The 23,807-nt window shown below is 35.2% G+C and overlaps 1 protein-coding gene across 2 annotated transcripts in view; it reads left to right on the top strand.

Moving 5' to 3' along the window:
* The window catches only part of PHF6 (PHD finger protein 6), a 48,069-nt gene extending 28,265 nt beyond the window's left edge, over window positions 1–19,804 (top strand). Inside the window, exons 6-11 of one of the 2 annotated variants that reach the window (XM_024746579.1) lie at window positions 3,734–3,900; window positions 4,070–4,213; window positions 5,577–5,681; window positions 8,166–8,299; window positions 16,200–16,329; window positions 16,658–17,550. In XM_024746579.1, coding sequence (XP_024602347.1) covers window positions 3,734–3,900; window positions 4,070–4,213; window positions 5,577–5,681; window positions 8,166–8,299; window positions 16,200–16,329 — 680 coding nt within the window. In that variant the 3' untranslated portion in view covers window positions 16,658–17,550. Of the gene's footprint in view, window positions 1–3,733; window positions 3,901–4,069; window positions 4,214–5,576; window positions 5,682–8,165; window positions 8,300–16,199 lie in introns of both variants that reach the window. The other variant, XM_024746580.1, reaches the window with a different exon arrangement.
* The last annotated feature ends 4,003 nt before the right edge of the window (window positions 19,805–23,807 follow it).

The following is a 23,807-nucleotide window of genomic DNA, read 5'->3' as shown; positions in this document are numbered from 1 at the left end:
TTTTAACAGTTGTGTTACATCCCATAGAATAAATAGAACCATAGTTTATTTAAGGATTTCTCTTAATAAAAATCAGTTATATTTATTTTTTATGTGAAATAGGAATAAAACTGCATTGATCTTCCTTATACGTATGTGCTTATGTACTTATACAAGTGATTCTATAGGATAAAGTCCTAGAAATGGGGATGCCAGGAGAGACTCTGTGCATTTAACATTTGGGAATCAGTACTGTCACATGTACCAACAGTGTATGAGAGTGTCCAGTTCCCTACAACTGTGCTGGATATTATCAGTCTTATAATTTTTACGAATCTGTTTATCTCATTTAATTTCCATTTCTCTTGTAATTAGTAAGGTTGTACTTCTGCCCATGTTTTTTCAGTCATTTATATTTCTTCTGTGAATTGTCAGTCCTATCCTTTGCACGTTTTTCTTTCAAGGTTTGTCTTTTTAAAATTGATTTGAAGTGCTGTCTGTAAAATATAGATATTAATTCCCTGCCACTAAATGGCTTCTTAGGTGTCCTAACCCCAAGATTATAAAAAAAAAAATCTCTTCCATTTTCTTCTGTTACATTTCTGGTTTGTTATTTTATTAGATTTTTTGGATCCATCTCTAATTTTTTCATATAGTATGAGAAAAGGAATCTGAATTTTTAGAAAATGGGTACCCAGTTGTGCCATTATGTCTCTCCCCCACTCATTTGAAATGCTACCATTATCATACTCTGATTTCCCATATGCATGTGGGTCTCTTTTCAACCTGGCTTTCTCTTCTGCTGACATGTGTCTATTCCTATGCCAGTGTTTTAACTACTGTTGCTTTATGGTATATTTTGATATCTTTTTTTTAAAAAGATAGTCTTGCGTATTATATATTTACTCTTCTAGAAAACTGTAGAATCAACTTTCAATTCTGTTGATCCTATTCATCCAGAAGCATGGCTTATCTCAACATTTTTGTGGGGCTTCTTTTATATTTGTATTTCTAACACATTTTTTGTTGGGTTTATTGAAGTTTTTTACAACTACTTAAAGACTGCTGTTTTGATAGGTGAAAATGGTGTATCACTTAATTTACACTTCTTTGACTTAGAGACATCAAATTTTCTAAAAGTGTATTTATTTATTTATTTTAAAGTTTACTTTGGCTGTGTTGGGTCTTTGTTGCTGTGCGCGGGCTTTCTCTAGTTGCGGCGAGCGGGGGCTACTCTTCGTTGCGGTGCGCAGGCTTCTCATTGCGGTGGCTTCTCTTGTTGCAGAGCATGGGCTCTAGACACGTGGGCCTCAGTAGTTGCAGCACGTGGGCTCCGTAGTTGTGGCTCACAGGCTCTAGGGCGCAGGCTCAGTAGTTATGGCTCACAGGCTTAGTTGCTCCGCGGCATGTGGGATCTTCCTGGACCAGGGATTGAACCCATGTCCCCTGCATTGGCAGGGGGATTCTTAACCACTGTGCCACCAGGGAAGTCCCTAAAAGTATATTTAACTACTTATGTTCTACGAATTATTTGATCATACGGTTCACCCATTTTTCTGTTGGGGTCTTAATCTTTTATGAGCTTATCAGATCATAAAGGTACTAATCTTTTGTCATAAGTACAGCAGATATTCTTCCAGTTTGTTTGCCTTCTAATTTTATCACTTTTTTTTTATTTTTTTTTTTTACTATTGCTGGTAAAGTCCCCTAAAATTTTATACTGAACGATTCCATGTTTAGGACAGACAAATACGCCATCTGGAAAACTAGCCATGTTGGCCTGATAATGGAATCAGTTAAGTAATTTCTTTATAGGTGTTTAACAATGTAGTGTTATTATAGTGCTAGTGATTATTTGTTTTCATTGTAAATAACAGAATATTATGTATATCATATATATGCTGTAATATATATCAGGATGATTGGAACATTTGGTTATGATTTTTCATTTTAATTTTTGGCACATGCAAGTAATTCTAATAGCTTTAATGAAATTCTGTGTCTTAAAAATTGTCAGATTGAATGTTTAAAGTAGGTGGTGTGTTCTGATGTGAAATTTGCTATAGTGTTAAGATCAGAATTATCTTTAATTGACTTGTCTGTCTTCACAGGGAGAGTTATTCACATGAATTTGTCTTATTGCCTATAAAACACTATCCACTTTTACCTTCCCCCCCCTTTCTTCCCTTAAATCCTACCATAGTTAGGTGAAGTTACATTGATATAAATTTTTATTAACTGTTTTGCAAATGGTCTAATGCTCTCAGTTCTTAGAGTTTATATATTCAAATATACTGATTAAATTACCCTTTCCTTATCATAATGAATGTGCTTTTATTGCTTAGGAAAAAACCCTTTAAAGTATTTATTAGGAAAGATCAGCATCTGAGAAGAGGAGTTGATATGCTTTCTCATGGAAGAAATTAGTCCGTGGAATTATAGTCGATAATTTATGGTAAAAGAGAAAACAATGTAGGTATTAGAACTATGCCTAAAACTTTCTATAGTTTGACACTAAGACAAGTGAATATTTGATTTTTATACCTTTTTGAACACTAAGTACATTGTCTTATATACAGTAGGCCCTCAATAAATATTTTTAGTGAATAACTGAATGAAGCACCTCTATTAATGGTAGAAATACTTTTCAAATTACTGGGAAGCACAGTTCTAAAACTTCTCCATAAATTTTGTTTAATCCATTAACGTATACACAGACAACCTGCACCATAGCTTTTCTACCACTTATGTTAGAAATTCCTTTTATACTTAATATTTGTTTAATTACTTGATCAATTGGTTAGTTCATTTGTAGATATCTTCCTTGGTGAATTTGATCTTTTGATTTTCATGATAGTTTAAAGAGCTATCTAGAGCAGTGCTGTACAATAGAACTTGTCTGTTATGATAGAAACATTATATATCTGTGATGTCCAGTAGAGACTCAGCTTGCCACATGTGACTAATAAACACGTGAAATGTGGTCAGTGTGACTGAGAAACTGAAGGTTTAATTTTTTTTTTTTTGCGGTACGGGGGCCTCTCACTGTTGTGGCCTCTCCCGTTGCGGAGCACAGGCTCTGGACGTGCAGGCTCAGCAGCCATGCCTCACGGGCCCAGCCGCTCCGCGGCATATGGGATCTTCCCGGACCAGGGCACGAACCCATGTCCCCTGCATCGGCAGGCAGACTCTCAACCACTGTGCCACCAGGGAAGCCCTAATTTCATTTAATTATAAATGACTTAAATTTTTAAAAGCCACATGTTGCCAGTGGCTACTATATTGGACAGCACAGATACACCTACTTTATTTTCATTTAGCTTTCCAAGTTATAGCAAGTTTATTTTCTGGGTAATTGTTCTGATTTCACCAACAGTGTGAGGTAAAACTCTTTGAAACCTATGGTAAAAAAAAAATTATACAAGATCTAATTCTAAAAAATTCCCTTATTAGAGTTTGGAAATGTTTATTGAATTATGTGCACAGTTAAGATCACAAAACTCATTTTCATAGAATTATAACTTTGATGGAAATAATTAAGTTTACAGTTATTATAGTAAAACTATTTCTTTGTATTTCATTTTTGTTGCATTTATATGAAATGTTAGGCCACTATATCAAACATACCACAGATCAGTTCTCCCCATATCTTGAGGTGATTTTATTCTAAAGAGAAACATAGGTTCTAAGGACCCATGAACTAATGCTCATTTTAAGATTGGTCCATGTAAAGCTTTTGTTCATTTTTAAGCAGCTGATCTAGAAGAAAGTTTTAATGAACATGAACTGGAGCCCTCATCACCTAAAAGTAAAAAGAAAAGTCGCAAAGGAAGGCCACGAAAAACTAATTTTAAAGGACTGTCGGAAGATACCAGGTCCACATCCTCCCATGGAACAGATGAAATGGAGAGTAGTTCCTATGTAAGTAGAAAAATGTTGGATTCTTACTTTTTGTTGCACCATGAATATTTCATCTGAACTGTGTTGATAGGTAAAGTTAATCATTTGAAGTGTTAACTAAGCTTGAGGTACTGATAGCATATTTTCATGGATTTTTTTTCAAGGTTTTCATTTTCTTTTACATTTGCAGAGAGATAGGTCTCCACACAGAAGCAGCCCTAGTGACACCAGGCCTAAATGTGGATTTTGTCATGTAGGGGAGGAAGAAAATGAAGCAAGAGGAAAACTGCATATATTTAATGCCAAGAAGGCAGCTGCACATTATAAGTGCATGGTAAGTATGGTTCTTTTTATGTGCCTTTAAACCCAAGTTTTGGAAAAGCATTTAGCTAGTAACCAAATATAGAACTTTCCTCCCCAGCATTAGTGTTTTAGAATTATGAATAGTGTATCCTATAATCTCAAATCTTTTTTTAAAAGTATAATTGACTTACAATATTATATTAGTTTCAGGTATACAACATAGTGATTCGATATTTTTATACATTACAAAATGATCACCACGATAAGACTACTTACCATCTGTCACCGTACAAAGTTATTACAATATTATTGACTCTGTTTCCTATGCTGTACATTATATCCCCATGACTTATTTATTTTATAACGGGAAGTTCTGTAATCCCAAATCTTCATAAACTCTAGATTTAAAAAAATATAGCCTTTATGATTTAGTGCGATTTAAAGTAATCCTAAGTATAGTTACTATGTTCCAGATAATCCATAATTAATGATTTCATAACTAAAAATTTCAGCTTTATAAACTTTTCTTGGAAGCTATGTTTGGCCTCCACTATAACCTCGTAAAAGTCTTTCTTATTGCACTTCATATATTATATTGCAGTTATTCATTTATGAGCCTCTTTCCGCTAATAGACTCTTAAATTCCTTGAGGGTAAGAACTATATCTTATCTTTGCATCCTTAGATCCAGGTCTGACATATAGCATATGTAAACATTTTTGAACTAGATTGTATTGAATTACTCATCCCATTTATGATTAGGTTTTAAAAAATTATATTATTTAGGGAATCCCCTGGCGGTCCAGTGGTTAGGAGTCCACGCTCTCACTGCCAAGGGCCCGGGTTCAATTCCTGGTCGGGGAACTAAGATCCCACAAGCCACATGGCATGGCCAAAAAAAATTTTTTTTAGATTATATTATTAATATCAGAGGTTCTTAACCAGAGATGCATATCAAATTTACCTGGGGAGCTTTTTCCATAATATGTACCCTTGGAGTAGATCCCAAACATGTCTAGTTTGAAAAAAAAATCTCTAGGTGATTCTCATCTGCATCTATGATGGAAATTTGTCATTTTAAACTATTTTTGAAACTGTGGAAATGTAAAATAGTTGAGATGACAGGGTGACACTGCTGAACTCTCCTTGTTAAATGAAGCATTTAATCTTGGCTCCACACTGGCAACCTTAGTTTTATTCCATTGTCCTTATTTTGGGTTATATTTTAATCAGACGTGAATAGATTAAAAAATATTTGAGTCAGTACTTGATTATTAAGGAAAAGTCATCTTTCTCAGGATATTAAAATAATGTAACATATTTGTTCTTAAGTTGTTTAATCTTTTTCTCACAAGGATTCTGAATATTAAATGTTCCTGCATTTTTCTTTTCTAGTTATTTTCTTCTGGCACAGTCCAGCTCACAACAACATCAAGAGCAGAATTTGGAGATTTTGATATTAAAACTGTACTTCAGGAGATTAAGCGAGGAAAAAGAATGGTCTGTGCTTTTATGTTTATGCTATGCAACATTACTCTTCTGACTTTGTGCTTTAAATTTAGAACACATCTCAAATTTATCCAGTCATCAAAAAATTTAATATAAAGTAGTTCATATGTTAAAGTGAAGTATATATTTGACTTATTTGTAATATAATAAAGGATGCTGATGTTACTGAAAGTTATTCTTCTTTCTATGTAACTTCATTACCTAAGACAATTATACTGAGATTTATACTTCAGGGTATTTGAGAGTCTTTTAGTAAAATAAATGAAGATGTGAACATGACACACCTTCTTAAGTTTAAAATGTTAAATTGTTTAAGTTCGCTTAAAGAAAAATTCCATGACCCCAATAGAACATTGAGAATCTCCCCATGTTGTTATTCATTCTTTTTTTTTTTAAATAAAAGGAGATTTTTTTTCAGAGCCTTCTGTTCAGTTAAAGTTCACATACATAGTTATGTCTTTTAATATGTTTATCGTAGCTTTAAAATTTCCTTTATAAAATGTGCCTAAGTCTCATGTTTTTAAACATACTGAATTACTAATAAATAGCTTTAAGAAATAATGGCATCTTTATTTGATGACTTACTCCTTTACAGTCTGTGAATATTATAAAATGTCATTGGAATGCAGAATCTTTTCTTTAAGACAGCAGTTATCTCAAGAAATGACTTTATTTAAAAAATTTTTTATTGTGAAAAATTTCAAACATCAAAATTAGAAAGACTAGTAACACACGTCTATCCATCACCTTGACTCATCAGTTATCAAGAATTTGCGGCACTCGTTTCATCTATGCCTTTTATTCTTGTTGCTTGAAGTATTTTAAAGCAGAGCTGAGACTTCATATCATTTCACCTCTACATATTTCAGTATGTATCTCTTAAAAGTTGGACATTTTCTTACCTAACCACAATGTCATTACACCTTATAAATTAACAATGAGTCTTCAGTGTTATTTAATACCTAGTTCGTATTTCCCCAATTGTATCAAAACTATCTTTTTAAAGTTGGTTTGTGTGAATCAGAGGAGGTTCACATATTACATTTGGTTGTTATATTTCCCTTAAGTAATCTAGGGCACTCCCTCCTCCCTGTCTTTGTTGTTTCTGTTTTTGTTTTGTTGTATGCCATTGACATGTTGAAGAAAACAAATTAATTGTCCTGTAGAATATCCCACATGTTTTATTTGTCTGTTTGCTTTTTCACAATGCTATTTAACTTGTCCCTCTATCCGCCAGATTTTCTTTTAAAGTGGAAGTTAGATGTAAAGCTTGATTAGATTCATTTTCAACATTTTGGGGGGTAAGAACACTTCACAGGTGGGACTATATCATCCATATTTTATCACATCAGACAAGTCATAATGTCTGACCTTGGATTCAGGTGGTGAGTTGATCCCTCCGTTGTGAAGCTCCCCTTCGATCTTTCATCTGGCGGTTTCAGGCATTGTTGATCTTTGTCTGAATCCATAAGAAATGACTTTTTCTTTGTGGAACTGCATTTTTGAAGGTATAAAGATTATTGATGTCAGTTGTTCCATTTAAATCCAGTTCAGTTTTTTGATACTTTGATTACTCTTCTAAAAATGAAACTCCTTTAAAACAGAATGTGGAGTACTAAAGAAAAAATAAAGAGGAAAAAAATCACTTCATCGTATGTAGCACAATGTTGTGTCATACAGCTAAAGTCAAATAGGTGACTAGGATAACAATTCACATTCTCTTGATCAACTTATTTACCTCTGCACTGTTGAATCTTAGTGTCAACACTAACCTAGCATTTCCCCAAGTGTGCTCCAAAGGAAGTCAGTCCATCGGGATGCTCTCCCACTGCTCCAAAGTTAAAAGGGCATCTGGAGTTCAATAAACTCGGGAACTGTTTACTATACCCTCCTTCCTGGAGGAAGGCTGTCAGAAGTTCTGCAATCAAGTAATCTGTTGAAAACTAGCATTTCTCAAACTTCTTTGACTATGAAACCCTTCTTCCAACAATCACCTTAAGTCTTAAAAAGATGTCAGCCCCTTTAGTCTGTTTCTGCCCTTTTGCCTACTTGGTAGCAATCCCTCTCTGAGAATCTTCTCATTCTTCCCCCCAGTCATAATAGGAAAGGAACTGATCTCAGGGAGAAAAAGAAGCCAACCACTAAAATATAGAATATATTTTTGTGTGTGTGTTTGGCAGTATTAAGGAGTGTTCCCTTTATGTTTCGATGTCAGCTCTCTGATGGTTAGTGGTTAAATAATGGAAACATCAGGGGTGACTACATATTAGAAAGTCTATCAAAGTTTGATTTAAATTGCAGTGTTATTTAATACATATGCTATACAATAAGTTCAGTGCACTCTTTTTCAATAGAAAAACTGGCTGTTTTCTTTGTAACGTGGACTGTTTGGCTGAAATAGCTAAAATAGAAGAAATAAGATTGCATAAACTTTGAAATACTGCTTATGATTATTCTTTCTCTTCCCTTAAACAGAAATGTACACTTTGCAGTCAGCCCGGTGCTACCATTGGATGTGAAATAAAAGCCTGTGTTAAGACTTACCATTACCACTGTGGAGTACAAGACAAAGCTAAATACATTGAAAATATGTCACGAGGAATTTACAAGTAAGAGAACAATTGTCCATTTTCCTAAACTTGTCAGTAAGTAACTGCCCTTAAATAGATGACATTAGTTTACTTGCTCACTCTTCTTAGGTGGTGTTTAGCCAAGTGTAGAATACTAAGGACTCTGTATAAGAAATGAGTACTGCAGTTGACATTTTCCTCTGCCTACACATCCCTGGATTAGCATTCATTCAATCAGTATTTTTATGCTTCCTGTGTGCCAGGCATTGTGCTAGGAGCTGGGCATACAATAGTGATCAAAACAGACAGAGACAGTGTCCTCATGAAAGCTTACAGTCTAGTGGGAGAGAGATATATCAATTAAATGGTCACATAAATATACAATCATAAACTTCGTAAGTGCTGTAAAAGATGTTACAAAGCGCTGTGACAGCATGTAACAAGGAGGAGCTAACCTACTAGTCTGTAGTGGGGGAGTGTTTGGGAATTTCCTTAAGAAAATAGTGCTTGAGCAGAGATATGAAGGGCGAAATGAATGTGGGCATTGGGAAGGCGTTCTAGGCAGAGAGAACAGCGTGTGCAAGGCCCTAAGATGGGAGAGAAACAAGGGAGCAAATGAGGGGGTGTGGGTGGTAGGAGGCTACTGCTGAGGGTCCAGGTGAGAATTGTGGGTAACTTAGAATAGGATATAGTTGTGAAGGCAGAAGTTGAAAAGATACACTTGGAAGACTGATGAAAGAATAAGGTTTGGAGATTTGGGATTACATGTTACCCTCTTTTTTATGGGCCTCCACTTACCAGTGCTGCGTTGGGCTAGTGTTATCAATGTGAATCTACAATGGTTCCCTTTGTTTAATCGAATGGAGAATAAGTTGGTAGAGATCCCTGAATATTTATTTGGTTTGCCTTTGCAAGTTGTAAAGCACTTCCTTGCTCTCACATTCCCAGCGTGCAATAAGCCAGTGACTCAGGGTCTCCTATTCCATGGACAAAGCAGTTTGCGTAAGCAGTCACCAAGTCATTTGGGTGATTGCGTGAGGTGCTAATGCTGTATTATAAAATTGGCCAAACTTCGCTTAATAATAAAGGCACGTGTTTTTCAAGCGAGTTCTATCAAGCCTTGAAGGAACAGATAATTCCAATGTTATTTAGAGACGTCCAGCACATAGCAAAAAATGGAAAACTTCTTGGTTCATTCTGTAACACGTGCATAGCTGTGACACCAAACCTAACAAAGACAGCATTTAACAACAAAAATTTTAAAACTAGAGACAAGTCTTAACTTTTATAAATATATGTACCAAAATCTGAAATAAAATATTAGAAAATCAAATCCAGGGCTGTAGTCTAACAATTTAAAGATTATTCAAAATTAGGAAATATATAAATGTGACCTGTTACAATTAATAAAGAAAAATCCTAGTGGATAGTGGAAAGACATTTGATACCATTCAACATCCATTTCTGAATTTTAAAGTAAGGTAGCAAGAGTGCTCTTGGTGGTAAGCTAGGAGTCTTAATAGAGTGTTAGGAGAGACAAAAACGGCAAACAGCTTATTTAGTGTTAAAGTAAATGGACCATGGTTCTTAGCCAGAGCTGAGCCTCAGAATCGCCTGGAGGTGGATATGGCCCTCTTTAGAAATGTTCATGCCTAGGTCCTACCCTCAGATTTAAATTCAGTGGGTTGAGGCCCAAACCGTGTATTTTGATGACTCCGCAGGTGATTCTCAGGTTCATCTCTAATTGAGAGCCACTATATCAATACACTTTCATTCAGATCAGGAACAAGACAAAGGTGCCAACTGCCAACATTACTTTCACTCTTTTTCTTGAGGGTTAAGCCTGTGCAATGAGAAAAGGAAGAAAAATGTATAGTAAATGTTGTGAAGGAGAAAAATAAAATTGTCAATATTATTGACATTACTGTCTACCAAGAAAATCCAAAGAAATCAACTCTGAATTTATTAAAACTTATAAGAGCTCAGTAAGGCTGCTGAATATGAGATGAATTTTTAAAAACAATTCCAGTAATAACTACTTAGAAAATGTAAAGGAAAAATGTCTATCCCACCACACACACACACACACACACACACACACGTGTGCATACACATACACCAATGGTGAACCTTTCTTAAAAAATAGCATTTTACATAGGACCCCAATGAATGACGAAATATATTATGTTCCTTGATAGACTCAACTTTGAAAGATACCTATTCTCCCCAAATTAATCTATATACTTAATACAATTTTAATGAAATCCAACTTTTTGAGTTTTATCTAAAAAAGTAAATGTGGTATTATTGTCTATTAGTAATGATTGTTACCTTATATAACAGGAAAAGAAATAGAAGCTTAAACAAGATAGAAGTTTGTTTCTCCCCTAAAAGACGTCCAGAGGAAAGCAGTGCAGATGTGGTAGGCAGCTTCTCAGTGTTATCATCGGCCCCCATTAGCGCCTTTCTGCTGTCTCCTCCTTGGGCTTCCTTCCATAGGAAGCAGGAGGAAGCAAGGGCAAAGGAAGATGGAAGGACAAAGTAGCTGTTGCTCCAGCTGAGTCAGGCTTTAATCAGCCTTCCTGGAAGTTCCATACATGCTTCTGCTCAGCATCTCATTTGCCAGAATTTAGTCATATGTCCAAAGGAGGCTGGGAAGTATACTCTTAGTGGACACATTGCTACCCAAACAAAATGTGGTTTAGTACTATGGAGGGTGGTGGGGGATAGATATTGGGGTAGCCAACTAGTATATCACATGAAGCCAAGAAAATTTTTAATGCAATTGAGAGGAGAAATCCCCTGTTAGATATCAAAGCCAATCATATAGCAATTAAAACAGTATCACAGAAGATAGATCACAGAAGATCACAGAAGATAGATCCGTGTCTTTGTTGGAATCTTATAAATAATTATGGTAGCATTTTATATATGTGGAGACAGAATGGATTAATTCAGTACCTGATATCTATACAGTTGGCTCTCCATTTAGAAAACAGTCTTGACCCAGGGAACTATACTCAATATTCTCTAATAACCTATATGGGAAAAGAATCACTGGTTCACTTTGCTGTACACCTGAAAGTAACACGACATTGTAAGTTAACTATACTCCAATAAAAATTTAAAAACAAAGAAAAAGAAAAGAAAACAATCTTGAGTATAGGTGGCCTTTCTAAGCATGATAGGGAACTCAGAACTTTTATTTGACTACATTAAAATTAGACTACCTAAAGAGACCTCCAAATCATTACGAAAAACACAACCCAGTTTAAAAAATGGGTAAAGGACGTGAACAGGCAGTTTATAGAAGAAATAGCCATGGGTTATAAGCACATGAAAAACTGTTCAACCTTATTAGTAATGAATCAAATGCAAATTAAAACAAGATCTTACCAATTTTGGCAAAGATGAATAGGATTTAGACTATCTACTGTTAGCTAGGTTTTTGAGACACAAGCATTCTTATTCCATGTTAAGGTTGAATATAATAAATTGGTACAACTTTTTAGGAGAGCAATTTATTATTGGAGATGAAAACCTTAAAATAATATATATCTTTTGCTACTAGTGTGCTTGTAGGGATTGAGCAGACAACAGTGTAGAGATGTATGTGCAAGAAGTGTCATTGCATTATCGTTAGTGATAATGGCAACACCCACTAGGGCATCTTCTTAGACTCAGCTATACTTCAAACTGACAAGATTACCCCAGATGGCATCAGTCTACTCAGGAAGAATATAGACAAGAACTGCAGCTTGCCAGCAGGGTGGCATCAAATATTCGTCTTCTCTGAGAGTCCTTGCAGCAGTCATTGTAGCAGTACAGCTCAGGTCCAATAAGATATGATCCACATTGGGGAAAAGCCTCATACCCCATTGGAGTCAGCACCTCTTAACAATACAGTCATATAGGCATAGATAATTTTCAGGTTACACCACACTGAAAGAGGACCAAAGATAAGACTTCTTATCAGAATATGCATATTTTTCCCAGTCCAGGTACAGTCTACCAACTGGGGGGGTAACATAGCTTAGTAAAATAGTTGACACACTAATTTTTGTTAAGTTGCTAGAGGAAGAGAGCTAAAGAGTTAACCAAAGGTGAAATTCTCATGTGGAATGGGAAAAGATTTTTAACTTTTCACCTACAATAGCAAAGAAAGAAAGAGAGAGAGAGGGAGGGAGGGAGGGAGGGAGGGAGAAAGAGAGAAAGGAAGGAAGGGAGGGAGGGAGGAAGGAAGGAAGGAAGGGGAGAGAGAAAGAAAGAAGGAAAGAAAGAAAATCAAATCAGAATTCTATCAGGAGATTTAGTAAATAAATTTTAGTACATACATGCATCTAGTGGAATACTATGCAGAAATTAAAGAATAAAGTAGACCCATGTGTAGAGTTGTGGAGAGGTTATTTCAGTGATTGAGTCAGGGGGAAAAGTTGCATAAGTCTATTTTAGCATATAAAAAGTACATGTGTACACACATGTACAAGATATGTGTATGTTTTTTATACATAGAAAATTTTCTGGGAGCGTAGTCAGCAAACTTAATAGTTGTCATCTCTCATTCGTTGCACAGGGGTGGAGAAGAGGCAATTTTATATTCTCCTTTATATGGTTCATGAGCAATCCATTATTTTTAAAAGTAGCCAATAATATTTTAAAATAACAGGCCCATTTAAAATGTTTAGAATTAGATATGTGGAGAATTATTGTGTTTATATTTTAACTTTATTTAGATATTTTCACAATAGTTATCCGTTTTCATTTCAGGAAAAAATGGAAAATGTAGATAAGAAAAATAAAACTAAATGTCAACTTTAATTCTACCACCAGAGATAATAACTTTAAATCTTTTGGAATATTTTCTTCTAGACATTTGTGTGATTGTGTATATGTGTATATTTATAAAAACAAAACTTTCTTATATATACTCTTTTATAACCTGTTTTCCACTTACTATATCTTTAGTAGAGGCATTTTTTTTCTGTGACGTTGAACAGTTGTACATCACCATTTTAATGGTTGCATAGTATTCCAGTGTATGGGTGTATTAGTTTGTTTAATCAGTTCTCTTTTTAGACATTTAGATGGCTTTTATTTTTTAGCTGTTAGAAAACCATGTTGCAGTGATCATTTCTAAACAAAAGTATTTGAACTGGGATCCATGATGATTTGAAATGCTCTTTTTACTTTTTCACATTGAAATTTGTTTCTTAAATCTGCTTAGAAGTGGATTCCAGATTTTTTCATAGAGACCATGGAGTTCAAATGAGTCCGTAAGCAGGCAGTTTGGGGAGAGAAGAATGGACAAATGAAAGGAAATGCAAGGAGGAATATTTCTGAATGAAGTGGCTTCCTTCCCTCCTACATGTGACTTGCTTTCTTTCTTTACCAGCCCTTTCTGGATCCTGAATATATTCATATTAAAAAGGCGAGGGAAGATTATATAGTGATCTGTTTATCCTGTTTTATTGTCTTTATTGTATTTCTAAGCTATTTAAATATGTATTTTTCTAAAATGTCAGCCTCCCACCATAAAACAGTAAGTTCTGTGACAGCAGAGGTCTTGTTTGACTGGTCAGCACCTGCGGCCTTGGTGTCCAGACTGGTGAAAGACACGTAATAGGCCTATGGGAAATAGTCCTTGAGTGAAAAATAATCCGATAAAAAGATTAAAATTTGTTCTAACAAGAAAGGGCTCATCCTTTTAGATAAAACTCTGTTATAAAAATTTCTAAAAGCCCACAAAAATAGAAGAGTATAACAACCCCAGTCTCAGCAGGTACCAACTTATTGCCACGGTTGTTTCATCTACATTTTTTTTCTTTCTGAGGTATGTTAAAGCAGAATCCCAGATCTCTTGTCATTTTATCCTTACATACTTTAATATCACTATGCTATCATCACATCTTATAAAATTAACAGTAAATTCTTAGTATCATCTTATACCCGGTTCACTTTGGCATTTCCCCAATTGTCTTGAAGATGTCTTTTTAGACTTGATTTGTTCAAACCTCAATACATGCAAGGTCCTTACATTGCATTTAATGGATGTCTCTTAAGTCTCTCTCAATATAGAGCAGTCCCCACTCCACCCTTGCCTTTTCCTTCTACCTGTTAAGGAACCCTGATAAGTTGTCCTGTAAAAGTCCCATATTCTAGATTTATCAATTTGCGTTTTCCTGATGTCATTTACCTCATTTCTCTACCCCTCTGTATATCCTGTAATTTATAAGTTGGCTCAAAGGCTTAATTAGATTCAGGTTATATTTGGGGGAAGCTACTTCACAGGTGCACTATATAGAAGTGATATTTGATATTTGAACTCATGATTTAAAAAGTGATTCCTAACATGCAGCGTTTGAAGAGTAGAAATTCTCCATAGTTCTTTGAAAATGTTTTAAGAATAAAAAATGATGAGCAAAACTAGGTCAGAAGTCAGTTGTTATTGCTGCCCCCCCAGCCCCACCCCTGCCATTTATTCTACTCACTTGTTAGAAACTTTTCATGTTAAACCTAGTCTTACACCATTTGTGGCAGATGAATTCCTGTGATCATCTTCTATCCATTGCTGACCACAAGAGGGCATCCACTGAACATTTTCTAAGCATTGTTTCATCTTGTCATCTTGTGTATAATTGACCTAAAACTGAGCTCAGATCAGCTCCCACCCTTCTTTGATTATTGTAGGCGTATTTAACTATAAAAAATATGTTGACGTATATACAGTAAAGTGGCCTAAACCTTTGTTCAAAATCACCTGCATTGCCATTTTCATTAAAAACAATGAATTTCAAGTATATAGTGTATATACCCAAGTAAAAGGTTGTCGGAATGTCAAAGTATCCCTCCAGAGATGGTTTGTTAATTTCAAAGAGGGAATACTTACCCTTACGATAGAGAAATCTGGCCGTTTCTACCACCTTAAGCAAGTGAAAACAGCACACTCATAGCAGGACATTCTGAAATTACATGCATCCTGAGGTATGCAGGATTACCTACAAAGTATCCTGGACTAACAGGAAAGTTGAACCTAAACTTAACTAAGCCCTTAGACCTTGTTTCTAGTTTACAGGAAATAAAGGGTGAGAGAAAACCAAATAAAACATTACCACAGGGACTTCCCTGGCGGTCCAGTGGTTAGGACTCGGTGCTTCCGCTGCCGTGGCCTGGGTTCAGTCCCTGGTCAGAGAACTAAGATCCCACAAGCTGTGCAGAGCGGCCAAAAAATGGAAAAAAAAAAACTGTAAAAAAGACTCTTAAAAACCAAACCAAAACAAAAACATTACCACAGTTAGATAAATCCAAAATGTGGTGTAGTTGACGAGGCATATGGTCTGACTCTTCCCAGAAGGTCAGTGTCATGGGAAAAAAAAGAAATTAAAGGAGCCAGTCTACATCATGAGAAACAGAGCTAAATGCAGTACCTGGAAAACTGTTAGGTGACTCATAAAGGTGTTCTAGTAAAGGCCAGGACACTAATGATGAAAAGGTACTTGAGGAGTTTGAGTAAAATTGTTTCATGAAATGTGAGCAGAAAGCAGCAGCATATATACAATTTATATTATTTCCTAAAATGTGCTTTGAAATTATGTATATGAAACATTATAGAATTTCATTATTTCATATATATACCTAAAAGTTGATATTTTCATGTTGGCCAAGAACTTTTTTTAATCTCATTGGGCAAAGTGAGGAATTGCCTTATATTTGGACATATGTGGTTTTATTTCAGACGAACTTTTATTATTTCATTGATAGAGTGCTTTCCTTTCTATCTTTTAGACAGAAATGGACCTATAGCTAATTGTGGGGTGTTTTTTTAGTGTGGATGAGGAAACTCAGATTTTAAATGGGCATGGACCTCATCCACTAATGACATAAATATATTCTCATCAACAATGACAAAACATTTTGAGATTTTTATCTTTCATCATTGTAGACTATATTGTAAAAATCATAGTGGAAATGATGAGAGAGATGAAGAAGATGAGGAACGAGAGAGTAAAAGCCGGGGAAAAGTAGAAATTGATCAGCAACAACTAACTCAGCAGCAACTTAATGGAAACTAGGTATGAAAGTTAATTATATTGGCTCTGTTGTCAGGATACAGTATACACACTGATAAATACGTATTGAGGTAACAATGTGCAGTATGATTTTTTTTAATGCTATTATGTTTAGTTAAGCATGTTACTAGAATGCTGAGGATGTGTAGGCTTGCATAGTTTTTTTCTTTTAACTAGCTGATTTTGTAATAATAAACACAAGCTATCCACTTTATCAATAAATGTAGTTGTAATGTCAAACCAATAAGATATTCTTGCTCCTCAATAACATTATATTATTGTGTTCCCCTCAAGCATCATATTTTACATTTTTTTATCATCTTTTAAACAGGTTCATGGGACAGAGTTAGAAAACTGGGAATGAATAAGACATCCATAACTACTATTCTTTTTTCACTGTTTTCTAAAATCAAAAAGGGTTTGTAACTTTTTACTGCCCAACTCTTAGATCCTTCATTGAACTGCCTAAAAACATCTTGTTTGTTTTATGAGCCTTCACTAGATGGCAGAGTTTGACATGTTGATATTACGTAGCTGTAGTTTGCAGTTTCTGGGAAGCAATTGAAACACTATTAACCCTGTGTATAGTGTCAACAGTTAAAGCAGACATTGAAATGAAGTAAGCTATATTTCTGGACTGAACAAAGTTCTACTGTTTAGAGTGTCTAAGTTTGTTTAGTGGATTCATACTCAAGGGAAAGCATAAGCAAATTTCACTTTACAGTGCAAACACGCCTCTGGTGGCAGCACATGGGAATTTATGATTTTTTTTTCCGCACTCAAGTAATGGAGGCGAGAAATGAAGAGAACCTTCTTTTTCTCTTGGCTTCGACAGCACATGCTAAAAATCTCTTCCAAGAAGTGTGCTAAAGCTTTTCATTTGGTTCCTGTTAAAGTTGTTCTCACTGACCAGCATGGACTCAGGCAACTGGTGATTGATTATAAGCTCTGAGCTCCAGTGCTTACGGCAAAATTCTCTTGACAGTAACCCTCTTCTCTTTTCATGTCATACAAAGAGCTTCTAGCAAAATGATTGGATCCTTTCAAGTTTAAACTAACATTTGGCAACAGCAAATTAAGCCTCTTTAACCTTTAAAGGGTTACCACTTACTAAGGACTTTAGCCACCATGTCTGAAACCCGTTCCTCTCAAGTGCCGTGTTGTTGTGGAACACTTCATATATTGGCCCAAAGTATGTAAGGAGATCTCATGTGCTGTAGAAGTAAAAAAAAAAAAAAACAGTCTTTGCATAAAGCAGTATTTATTTTTAATTTTGTGACCACTATTTTAGAAACTTTATTTAATATTTTTAATGTTTTCATTCATTGCTTTGCTTATCTATAAAATAGGATTCTGTGTCCTATTTTTCTCCTGGTAGGGTTCAGTGTTGTTTTATTGATCATCTGAATTGTTCCTCAAAGCCTAAGAACCCAGCTTTTTAGAAAGGATTTTCACACTGGCATTTCTAGCTAGTGATATTTTCTTCCACTTACCTGCTGAAGCACATTTATATATTTCTTTATGGCAAAACCAAAAAATTTTAGTTGTGTTCTGCCGAATATTACCATAGCACCTCAATATCAAGGGTAGGGATTCTGATTTCTGAATTATTAGTTAACCTACCACATTAAAGCAAATTAGCCAACAAGAAATAACATGTTAACTTGACTGTACATTGAGATATTCTGCAGCTTATGGAAAAGCATTTTAAAAATGTAACAGGTGGAAAATTACACTGTGCTTAATGACTGATTTTTTTTAACTGCTAGTCCCTTAAAGTCACATTTGTCAAGTGTGTATTCACACATTTACTTAAATCAAGGGACTCGATGATTGCTTTATTTTAACCATCTTTTATTATTTTTAGAAGGAAACTAGCTTTAGTAGTGGATTGCCCTATATGTTTTTCTCCTTTTGCTCTAAATATACCATTGGATTTTTTGTGTGTGTATGTGATGAATTTTCAAAATTCACCATGACTTGAAGTGCAACGACAGATCTAGATGTTTGTTTACCAAGCTATGTGACTTTTCCCAAAGGATCTGTACTTTATTTCCCTACAGCAGCTTGAAACCCATTATTTTAAATCTTTGAATCACTGTGTCTAGATCATTTTTACATTGTGTGCCATAGACTTACCCATGGAATAATAGAGCACCTTCATTTTTGGACAACTACTGTAATGATGTTTTTAGGAAAAATGGAAGGTGCCGGGGGTAATAATGGCCAGTCAATAATCATGTAATGGACTTCAAATACAATAGCTGTCAGTTAATGGATTTGTTATGTAATAAACTGTATGACTTTGTATGGGTTTCTTCAACCCTTTCTCTGCCACTAGCAACCAGAATAGCACTTTACCATTTGGTTGGCTAGATAAGTGGCTGGCTACCTATTTTTCTCACTGTGGTGTGATTGGCTAAATAGTCTTTCATTAAAAATTGAAATGTAAATTGAAGTCACATGAAAAATCACCTTTGGTTGTAAACCTCTAATATTTTGATTCTCTATCCATGTTTTCGTCACATGCTGAGTAAAAGTGCCTTACAATGTAAAAATTGTACAGTACTTATGTTCCCAAGTAGCATCATCATCTTCTGGGTAGTAATTACATCGTGGTATGACTATTTAGAAAAATGGACCTCAGCAGTGTACTTACCGTTCATCTCCTAAGTCCTTAACTGTAGTTTTAATAAGCATGAAATTATTTGATAAGTATATAACATTTACATCATTTCAAAAAATACTGCCATGACTGTCTTTTATGCGTATTTTAGCTTGAAATTTTGAAGCGTCTTTTCTTTTCTCCTTTTTTTTTCCCTTTTTTGTTTTGTTTTCGTTATCGATATTAAACAGTGTAATCTTTGCAAGCGTATATTGAAGATTATTCTGGAGCATTTATTGCCTTACCAGAAATGTTAGTAAGAAATGTTCTTTAGAGTAGAAAGATAGACTTGAGTTTCTATACTTTAATAAGAGCTCTTTGTTCCTGGGGGGAGGGGGGATGGGAGGGGTGAGTTTTACTTTCATCTCAGTTTATTAAATACCCACAACTGAAATACATTTTATTTCAAGGATCATCCATTTTAGAATTTCAGATAGTACTTGCTCAGGAGTACATGCTACTCAAGATATTAAGAGAATAACAAGATATGTAGATCTACTGTTGAATCAGAATCTATGTACTTGAACAAATGTGTGACTCAAATATCTCAAAGCAAAAGAAAAGTGTTCTAGAATGTTGTTGCTTTTTTAAAAAGCACTAAAGTTAGACCAAGGTATACAGTTTTGTTCTAACAGACATTTAGGTTAATTGTAAAGATAAGGAATGCATTATGGGTCAAAATCAAACATTCCTCTCATGTTATGTATATTTTGTTCCTGTTATATTGGCTTTATTTTCAGAATTGTAGTTTGTAGTATTAGTTTCCTTTTATTGGTATTCTTGCATATACTATTCATTCAATAAATGAGTTATGACTTTCATGTTCGTATTTATGTCTTTTTTGTGCAAGGGTATGATGAAGCTTATTTGTAACAGCAATAGTACTGTGTTCCTTTTAGTCTTGCTTTTATTTCAAGGTGAAATACCTAGTTTGTTTAATAAATTTGTCGTTAAACAAGTATGAGAGAGAAAAATGTGAATTTGAGTTTAGTTCGAAGTTTCACACATAAGGCTTTATCAGGGAGAGAATCAGCAATCTTTCAAAAGTATGATAGAACCGCATTCCATCTTGGTTCTTCTATCATTCCATGATAAAGATACCTACAACTCAAATCGGGTCCTCTGGAACCTAGTTAGAAGGTGATTTTAAAAATAAACCAAAACTCGTAGTACAATTTATCTGCTTGCTAATAAGGGTGCAGGATGAATATCCTTGTCATAAAGGGATTCCACCTTAAAGATTTAAATGTACTCCCTTTACTCTGGACAGCTTACTTCTAGCAGTAGTGCTCATGTATTGAGATGGTCCTATCCAGGGCAGAAATCAAAGTTTTAATTGGTAGAATTTGCTCATTCCATACATACAATTCCTAACCTGCGTTCCTGCATTCCTACTCAAAAGGAAAAAGAAATCAAGTAAGAGGTTCTGATTAATGCTGGAACTATAGGAGAGTGTGCTTTATTGCAACTGCTACACACATGCTTGGCAAGTGTGTGTGTGTGTGTGTGTGTGTGTGTGTGTGTGTGTGTGTGTGTTGAAAATCCATTACTTAGTTTCATTTTAATTGCCCCATAAAATTATAAAGAGAATTATGTGGTTTTCTTTACCTAATTGAAACTGTTGACAGCTGGGGTTTGGGGTTGGTGTGTTTTTTGTTTGTTTTCTTTTTTCAGCTGCAGTCATCAGCAATTGCTGATGATCATTCCAAAGCATAAACATGCTAGAATTTCCTACAAAAATTCTATGGCCAGCAAATGGCCAGTCCATGTTTTTAAGGGAAAATCCCAGTCCCTGAGACAGTGCTGCTTTATGTATCAACCAGTGTTACATAATTTTGCCTTGTTCAGATAATGAGGTAACTGGGACATTAAGGACAAGGCAAAGGTGCATTCTTGATTTTTCTTCAGAAGATGAAAGCTATAAAATACCAGTTACGATGAAAGGTAATGACAGTATTTTACCTTGTTAACTGTAGCAGACGTGTTCTCCGTGTGGTCAGTGTACTGAAGTTAGTCAACCAGACCTGGGTCTTCGTCAAAAGATAGCAGATCCATAAACATCCAAATTCTACCTTTGCCTATACCTCTATAGGCTATAAATGTGTTTTTATGTTGGGGGTGAGGGTAGCAGTGGGGAGATAGGGAAGGTACAGCTGGGCAAAGAGCTAACTAGATCTGCTGTGTGAATGAAGGGCAACCTTTTAAATGGAACGTGAGAGAGTAGATATTCAAGGGAGTGTTAGGAGCAGGGAGATAGAATAAACTGTACTTTAATGTGGACATTGGATTTAGACTGTTGAGTTTCTACAAAGTCATTTGTACAAAAGGGTAAGGTTTTTCTGTTTGAGTAGCTTTAAAATCACAGCTATTTACAGATTTTTTTGAATTTTATTTTATTTTTTATACAGCAGGTTCTCATTAGTTATCTATTTTATACATATTAATGTATACATGTCAATCCCAATTTCCCAATTCATCCCACCACCACCACCCCACCACCAGATTTTTTTATGTATAAAAGTCATATATATACCCATAAAAAGAAATGAAGTACTGATACATGCTACAGCCTGGATGAAGCTAGCTAAGAAGGGGCTAAGAAGGCAGCACAAAGTGCCACATATTGTAGGATTCCATTTATATGAAATGTCCAGAAGAGGCAGATTCATAAGAGACAGAATGCAGTTTAGTGGGTGCCAGGAGCTGGGGGGGAGGGTAGGATGAGAGTAACTGGCATGGAATTTCTTTGGGGGGTGATGAAAATTAGATAGTGGTGATGGTTATATAACTTTGTGACTATACTAAAAACCACAGATTATATGCTTTAAAAGGGTGAATTTTAGGGAATTGCCTGGTGGTCCAGTGGTTAAGGCTCTGCGCTTCCACTGCGTGCCACACGGCACGGCCAAAAAAAAAAAGGTGAATTTTATGTTATGTGAACTTTACCTCAATTAAAAATATATGTAGTCATTGTACAAAATTAAAATATAAGATATATCAAGCAAAACGTGAGAATCCCCCCCGTTCCACAAGCCTACTCCCCAGTATTTGATGTGTATTCTGCCAAATGCCTGTGTACAGATATAACTTAGACGCGCTTTTTTTTTAGCATAAATAGGCTCATGCTGTACCTACAGTTCTGCACCTTGTCTTTTTCACTTGAACAACATCACAAGGTGTCAGCGCAACTAGATTTCTCACATGCCGTTTAGCGGCTCCATGGCATTGTAGGGTATGGTTCTGTCCAGTCTCACGTGCATCTTCATGTCCTTAAGCAAGTAATTTCTTAGGCTAAATTTCCAGAAGTGGAACTGCTAAGTAAAGGGCATGTACATTTAGAGTTTTGATAAAAATTGTCATCCAGAAAATTGGTACCAATTTAAAAGTCCACCTGTAGGGATTAAGCTTCCTTGCTCTGCTACTCCAAAGAAGTGCTTTTTAATGAAAAGAGGTGTGGTACCTTTTTTAAAAAATAAAATAAAACCATACATGCTCTACAGAAAATTCTACGGGGTTTTGATTTTGCTGTAAAGACCAGATAGACTATATCTCAAAGTGGAATATGAATTATCTTCGGGAAACTGGACACTATATTTCATTTGTGAAAGGATTAAGTCAAAAGGTTTTGTTTTGTATGTATTATTAACAGTAGTAATTGGTGAATCATTTTCCTTCCTTCTGCTTTCTGAAAAGTAACAGCTTGCTCATAGCTGTTCATTGTTGCCAGATGGATCTGCTTCTCTTTGTGTCCAGGGTCGAATATGGCTCAGTTTAGTGTACTTGAAGGGGTTGTGTACTGTTTTGTTGAAGAATTCCTATGACCTTTATCTGTCGTGATGGTTCTTAACTCCCCAAATCATGACTCCAACAACTGGTCAATTATGTAAAAATAAGATAGAATCACTTGACCTTTTCAACTAGTTGTTTTGTCCTTGTATGAATAAAATCTAAGACTAACTAGAAAAATTGACTTGATATTCATATCATGCTTTTAGCTTATTTGCTAGAAAATTGTTTTTTTCATTTAAGAATTTCAAGCAACAGTTAGTTACCTGCATGTCTGAAGATAAAGTAAGAAGTAAGAGTAAAAATAACATGAATATTTGGTTATCAAGAAAGTTCCTAAATAAAGAATAAATTGAATGTAGTCAGGATGAATTGATGCCGTATGATGCCGTTAGTTTTTTTCTAATTCTCAAAATCACATTTTGTGCTAACTGGGTATTTATGACATTAGCCAAACAACTATTTTACTTAAAAAGATTTAAGTCAGATGTATAATATTACAAAAGTAATTTTTAAGTATTTTACCAATAACCTGACCTTTGGTCATGTTTCCTTCCCCCCCCTTTTTTTTATATGCTTATAAAATAATTAAGTCTTTAAGGAGGGGTGACAGAACAGGATGACTACACTAGAGAGTTCTTTCTGTAACTTTGAACTGCAGCAATCATGGAGACTCGTGTTACTTTCACTTCAGAGGTTAGCCATACAACTTAACACAAAGGCTTATTTTCAAATGTTCCTGACCCTTAAGCCCAATAGGCTTATGTTCTATATTTAGTATTGATTTAGTATTACCAGGAAGCAATAATTCTTGGACCCTGGTCTCATATGTTCTTGGTCAGAGAGCAAGCACAAAAGATAAGCAGTGTCTGAAAGTTTGCAGATCAGAGAGCTGGAATTTTGGCATTATCCTCAAATACAACAGTCTTTCCGGACCTCCCTTAGAAGAGCTGTTCTTAAGCATTTCAGCTCATCCCATGTGCCCAAACAGCCTAGGGCAGCTATCCAGTATGCTGGGGGTGGGGGTACA

Source organism: Neophocaena asiaeorientalis, unplaced genomic scaffold (genome assembly GCF_003031525.2).
Source record: "Neophocaena asiaeorientalis asiaeorientalis breed wild unplaced genomic scaffold, Neophocaena_asiaeorientalis_V1.1 scaffold1019, whole genome shotgun sequence".
NCBI lineage: Eukaryota > Metazoa > Chordata > Mammalia > Artiodactyla > Phocoenidae > Neophocaena > Neophocaena asiaeorientalis.
This window is presented reverse-complemented; position numbering and strand designations above follow the sequence as displayed.